At 32.0% G+C, this 6,853-nt stretch overlaps 1 protein-coding gene across 3 annotated transcripts; it reads left to right on the top strand.

The window, feature by feature from the left end:
- Positions 1–82: 82 nt before the first annotated feature.
- Positions 83–6,761, top strand: LOC108771052 (DNA replication complex GINS protein PSF1). Of its 3 annotated transcripts, none has more exons than XM_018522936.1 (5): positions 83–131; positions 626–696; positions 3,385–3,449; positions 5,695–6,001; positions 6,337–6,760. In XM_018522936.1, the coding sequence occupies exons 2-5, from the start codon at positions 628–630 to the stop codon at positions 6,481–6,483; spliced, it is 588 nt and encodes a 195-aa protein (XP_018378438.1). In that variant the 5' UTR covers positions 83–131; positions 626–627; the 3' UTR covers positions 6,484–6,760. The 3 variants fall into 3 exon arrangements, with proteins under 3 accessions (XP_018378438.1, XP_018378437.1, XP_018378436.1); XM_018522935.1 differs by lacking the exon at positions 83–131 and adding an exon at positions 405–478 and having other exon boundaries at positions 6,337–6,761; XM_018522934.1 differs by lacking the exon at positions 83–131 and adding an exon at positions 412–481 and having other exon boundaries at positions 6,337–6,761.
- Positions 6,762–6,853: the final 92 nt, after the last annotated feature.

Below are 6,853 nucleotides of genomic sequence, written 5' to 3'. Positions count from 1 at the left end.
TCCTAATCTGAAATCGTCAACTTTAACGCTTAATAACTCGGTTCGCGGGGCAGAGCGACGCTTTTTTCTGTCAGATTATTTCATTTTACGCAAAAACGCGTCGAATGAGCCTAATTTCATCGAAATCGGAGGTAGCTCTTCTGAAGAATTGCCCTCATTTTGTCTGTGACAGATTTCTTAACCTCAATAGTTGTCAACTTTAAAGGCCGTAGCACACACTTTTGCATAACGCATAACGCATAGTGCATAAGTGAATCAACTAATCAGAAGCTTTCCTTTCCTCTCATTCCATGGAAAAGAAGAATTTCGATTGGTTGATTCCCTTATGCACTATGCATTATGCGTTATGCAAGAATGTGTGCTGCGCCCTTTACGCTTAATATCTCGGTTCGCGGGGTAGAGCGACACTTTTTGCTACCAATTTCTTTCATTTCATGCAAAAACGCATCGAATAAGCCTAATTTTATTGATTTTTGAGGTGGTTGGTGCTAAACTGTATAATTACCAGAATGGCTAATTGTGTCTTTTCACTTAAATAAAGACAGATTGAAAGTTCTGAAATATCGAAATATTAAATAGTGGCAAACATAAATTTTATAACGAATATTTTTTCTTTATTTTACAGATATGTTTGGGAAAGAAGCTGTTAAGCTCATAACGGAGCTCGATATGCATGAAGATATTCGACCATTTCATGTAAGCATTATAAATATTATCCTAGATAGCAAAATGTTAGCAGAATGTCAACAGACTGGTTACAGATTTAATCAGAAGGTGTTAGCAGACTGACCACAATTGATGTCGCATTTTGCTCTTGCTGACAGAACCTGTTAACATTCTATGCAAACAGACTGGCAACAGAAATAAAACAGAACTTGCTGATAGAATCTGATAGCAGATTACAAACAGAAACCGAGCAAGATTTGTCATTTTCATTTAAATCTACCTGGTTTCTTATAAGAAATTTTGCATACATATACATAAACGATTATATATAACTATACATAATTATATATTTATGTATACTGGTGTGAGAAAACTGGAAACAATCAATACAGTTTTATTGTTAAAAAATAAATATGTTAAACAAGAACTCTCTTTCTTTAAAATAACAAAAAAAATTAATCTGGGCTGAGAGTCAGCACGAGAGAAGGTGCACAATGAAATTTTAACAAATAATTACTCTTTGTACTCATTGAACTCATTGAACTCATTGAACATTTTGATTCTCTTTGGAATCTTCTTCAGCAATATGCTTAATCCATATTAGATTTTGCAAGCGAACAAGGTAGAGTCACTCACAGGTTGCCAAAACTGTAGTAGAATCTGTTTAAATTCACATACTTGAGAGACTTAAAATCAACCAAATAAGTAGCGAGTATCACCCACACGATCGCCAAATCTTGTCATGAAGCTTTGGATGCTATTAATATTCATAAATAAGTACTTTTTAATACATTTTATGTGGTACAGTCAAATTTTAACCGCATTAACATTATGTGTAAAATTATGTAGTAAAATTATTATTGTTCATTGTAATAGTTACAAATATAATTTAATACAAGAATTGAAGAATCAAGAGGAAAATCTAAAACAAGTCAAATTAATAGCATCCAAAGTTTTACAAGACTTACTTGATTGATTTTAAGTCTCTTAAGTAAGTGAATTTAAACAGATTCTACTACAGTTCTGGCAACCTGTGACCTGTGAGTGACTCTACCTTGTCCGCTCACAAAATCTAATATGGATTAAGAATATTGTTGAAGAAGATTCCAAAGAGAATCAAAACGTTCATGAGTTCAATAATTTCTCAAGACTTTAAATGAAGAAGACATTAACACGTCAAATGGAGTAACAAATTTATTTGTTAAAATTTTATTGCACACCTTGCGCTGACTCTCATTAGCTCAGATTAATTTTGCTTTTGTTATTGCTAAAATATTATCAATTAGCTTCGCATTTCAAAATACACATGAGAAAGTTATAAAATAATCAAAAAAATAATTGGAGATTTAGGAAGTAGGGGAGGTCGGGGTATTATTGGACACGGGGTATTGTTGGACAGCGCGATATTTTTCCCGTTTGTAACGTTTGGGGTCTCCACCAACTAGCATCGACTCGTCTCATCATAATCTCATTTTCTATTGAGCACTTGACTTGTTTTGACGCATTGTTACCTCGCTATCATAGCAAACAGAATTTTGATGTTTGTAAAGTGTTTTTTTCACTTAGTGTTTTGTTCATTTTGACAACATTTTTCGACGAACCAAGTCAGGTAAATATATTTATAATATTCTTTGAACTTTAAGCTTTCGACGCATATAAGAGTTTTGTATGAAATTTGCATTGTGTTACTTATACGCCGACATGTTGTAAAAATGAGCGTTCGGGGTATTATTGGACACTTAATTCTTGACAGTTCACAACATAACTTCGTGTGTTTGATGCGTATAAGTGATTTTTCATGCATAATTTCAACAAAGCATTAGTTTTTCGACAATTTCTAATCGTTTTTTGGTCCGTTTAAATTTTGTTTGACAGCAAACCCGAACACTTTCACGTGCCTTAACTGCGATTCTCAATAATTTTCATCGATATTTTTCACTTTATTTTATTCATTATAATATATTCTTTCCTTTTCATTAACAAATAAACGTTTTCCAGCAATAATTTTCATTTTTTATCGATTTACAAAACTGTCCAATAATACCCCGAGATTTTTGAAAATCTCAAAAACCAGTTTTTTGCGCCAACTGATACAGAGTGTACAATTTTAAACAATTAGGTCAAATTGCTGGTACCAAAAGAAAGGTTATTTATCGTACCACAAAATCAAGCTTAGAAATTTTGAGAAAAAGCAATTTTTTTTAGAGTTTCCGGACAAAATAAAAGTGTGTCCAAGAATACCCCGATCTCCCCTACACTCCGAAAAAGCTTGGGAATCTCTAAGAGATTAGCCTATTCATTTACCTACACCAGTTCTTATAGGACTCCTGGACATTTTCTTTTTATGAGAATCAAGTCCATCGTAGTTAGGCCGTATGAAAACATATCTTGCTCGGTTTCTGCTGCCAATCTGTCATTAGGTTATGTCAGCAGACTCAATTCGGTTTTTACTCGCAATCTGTTGTTAAGTTATACAGCAGAGTCTGTTCGGTTTCTGTCACCAATTTCCTGGCACAGCATGTCATCAGGCTTTGTCATATTTTTGACAGCAGTTTGCTGACATTGTCTGATAGTACAAACTCTGTGTACAATTTGTTGTCTTTCTGCAATCAGATATTGGTAGCAGACTCTGCTCAAAACTTATCTCTTCATGTTTGGCTATCTGGGATATAAATTATTATTATTAAAATTAGTTATAAAGTTTCTCCTAATTTGCAGGAACAGGTGATGCGACAAGTTTTTGAAGAGATGCAAACACTTTATGAAGCCAATTTGGTGGACAGGTATATTATGTGTCCATATAACAAATCAAACTAATCAAGACTCCTTATAAATCAAAGAATTGGAAAGAATACGGGCGTTAGGAGTCCAGCGCAGAAGACGTCGCACAAATAATATGCTTATGAAGCTTGAAACTTCTTTATTCAACAAACGCGCTTACATGTTTTGGCTCATTTTTTAGCCTTCCTCAGAGCAAACACAAACTAATATATATAAAGTAAAAGTTATCCTGTCATGGTGAGCTCCCCTACATCGAGAATTTAAATGCCAGAATTAAACAAAAAGAAAGAAAAAAAAAGAAGGGAAATATTAAAAATGTCGAATTAAAGAATATAGAAACTAATTTATCAAAAAACTTTAAGAATATAATTAATTATCCCGAATATAAGGGCGCTCACCACGATTACAAAGCACCGTATCGCAAACATTACCATGAATAATTTAAAAACTAGTTCCTGATATGTTAGCAAATCGGTATCAGACACAGTGAGTCACTTTTTAGTTATTAGCTAGTATTAATGAAAATTGTAAAGTGATAAAAAATCTCGTCAGAAGGACTTATTACTGTGTATGAACGATACCAATTCAGTCACAATTTAGACTCACTTTACAATTTTCAAACCCTTACCGTACTAATATGGGTAACTAGTGACCGAGCGATTTCTGTTGGTGCAAGTTTCTCGCAAGCTCGGTCAACCTGGTGTTTGTTATTGCCGCGTAAAAAAAGTTTGTGATAGAGGGGGGATCTGTGCACGGTGGTGCGACCCCGGCCGTCAATCTGCCTATGACTAACGCGACGTGCAGTTTAAGGCGACGTGAGACACTAGTGACCCTTGTGAGTATACGATGTTAGCTTTTTTGTGAAAATAAAAATTGTGTCAAAATCATTATAAATATTCTATTTTCACTCTAAATTAATGTCTAAATGTTTATTTTCATAAAAAAATTTTTTTTTCTAAAAGAATTTATTTTTTAGATAAAATAGATAAAACTGAAGAGGCGAGTCACGTTTTTCTTTACATATTTATCTAAATGTGTATTAAAATTTACATTTTTTTAATGAAAAAATACATTATTTTACAACAAAATAAAAAAATGCGTATTTTAACTCGATTTTTTCTATATGTCCCTTACTGAAAATTACTCATATTCATGTGTTCAAATAATTCAACTTTTTGTAGAATTCGGAGTTCTAGTATTTTTTTTTCATAACTTCATATCTAAACTACAAAACTCTGGAGTGTTTTTTTTATATTCATTTATTATGAAAAGTTATAATTTTTTAAATCAAATGCCATTTTTTCCCAACTTACGAATCTTTCGGTAATTATAAATTATACTACATTTTATTATTTTCCAAAATGAAAAGTCAATATTTATTCTAGAAAGTTGGAAGTATGTTGGTGAATTTTTAGAGATATTTTGAATTTTTTTGAATTATTTTGAATTATTTTGAAGAGGTGAAAAAACGAAGAGATTCTAGTGACCCTGGTTGGTATGGATGAGGCACCAAATTGTAGATGGTACGGTAAGGGTTAATACTAGCTAATAACTAAAAAGTGACTCACTGTGTCTAATATCGACTGGCTAACATATCAGAAACTGGTTCTTAAATTATTCATGGTAATGCTATGCGGTTTGCTATACGGTGCTTTGTAATCGTGGTGAGCGCCCTTATATTCGGGATAATTAATTATATTCTTAAAGTTTTTTGATAAATTAGTTTCTATATTCTTTAATTCGACATTTTTAATATTTCCCTTCTTTTTCATTTTCCTTTTCTTTCTTTTAATTCTGACATTTAAATTCTCGATGTAAGGGAGCTCACCATGACGGGATAACTTTTACTTTATATAGTTAGTTTGTGTTTGCTCTGAGGAAGGCTAAAAAATGAGCCGAAACATGTAAGCGCGTTTGTTGAATAAAGAAGTTTCAAGCTTCATAAGTGTATTATTTGCGCGACGTCTTCTGCGCTTGACTCCTAACGCCCGTATTCTTTCTAATTCTTTTATATTATGTGTTAGAGGGCGTTCATGAAAGTCTTTACAATTATTAACAAATTATATGAAAAGTAAAATCACAAAAAGAGAGTAAAATATTGTGTATAATCAATGATGATAGTATAATTTAATGAAATAATATTTAGCTGTCTTGTAATTTAACAGGAAAACATTTCACTAATGATTCGATTTTAACAAGTTTTAATTAGATCTTAATAAGTTTTCTTCACTTTCCGAAATGTTTCAGCAACGTAATACAGAATGAAGGAAACAACGCGTTATTACCGTCAGTACATTTTCGTCATACGGCTCTGCTCAGGAATAAAAGATGCGTACTGGCGTACCTATATCATCGGATCAGGCGATTACGGCAGACGCGCTGGGAATTGGGCAGCATCCTACCAACTGAGATAACCGCCAACTTACTGAATGCAGAGATGCAATGGTTTCAGAACTATAATAAATCTCTGGCCACCTATATGAGATCAATAGGCGATAATCATGGATTAAATCTGACTGTGAATATGAATCCTCCAAAAACGTTGTATGTTGAGGTAATTATTTCTCTCCTAGTCTCTCGTATATGTGGCAGAACATTCATTGTGCAAGAACATTTTTTCGAATTTACAATTTTCTTGCTTCTTGCTTTATAAGTATTTTTATTTATAAATCATGGATTATGCAGGGATACAATTTTGGATGTTTTATAGATATAAAATTTTATTTAAAAAAATTTATTTAATAGAAGAAAACAAGCTATCTTTTGGATATGTGTAATACATATGTAATATAAATACATATGTAATATAAATTTTCATATGGATTTTGTGTATGTATGTATTATACTAAAATAATTGAATGATACTAATAATTAGATGATTTCTTTCAGGTGAAGTGTCTAAGTGATTTCGGCAAACTAGAACTCGACGATGGTGAGGTCATTACATTAAAAAAAAATACATATCATCTGTTACCAAGAGCTATATGTGAACCACTTATCAGACAAGGCATACTCGAACACCATAATGCACAATAATTATATAATTAAAAAAAGTTTCCCCCTATTTCTATCATTTCTTTTATACATTTATATTGTGTATTTTAATACTGCAAACATTACCATCACTGTATGTGCAGCTCAACGTAAAAATGAACACACGCGCACGTGCGACTATCGCATTTAAGAAGTAAAACAAACATTTTTTAGTGCAAAATGAAACATAAACACGAATTTTATGTTTTACTATTAGTTTCATGTTCCTTTCTTTAGTTCCATAGTCCTTTCTTAACTTTTTCTATTATTCTTTAATCTCCAATAAGTAATCTTTATTGTTACTGCACATATTCCGAATGTATATAGTATATATATTATATATATATATATATATATATATATACAGGGTGTT

Source organism: Trachymyrmex cornetzi, unplaced genomic scaffold (genome assembly GCF_001594075.2).
Source record: "Trachymyrmex cornetzi isolate Tcor2-1 unplaced genomic scaffold, Tcor1.1 scaffold1380, whole genome shotgun sequence".
Lineage (NCBI taxonomy): Eukaryota > Metazoa > Arthropoda > Insecta > Hymenoptera > Formicidae > Trachymyrmex > Trachymyrmex cornetzi.
Note: the sequence above shows the minus strand (reverse complement) of the source record. Positions and strands in the feature narration are given on the sequence as shown.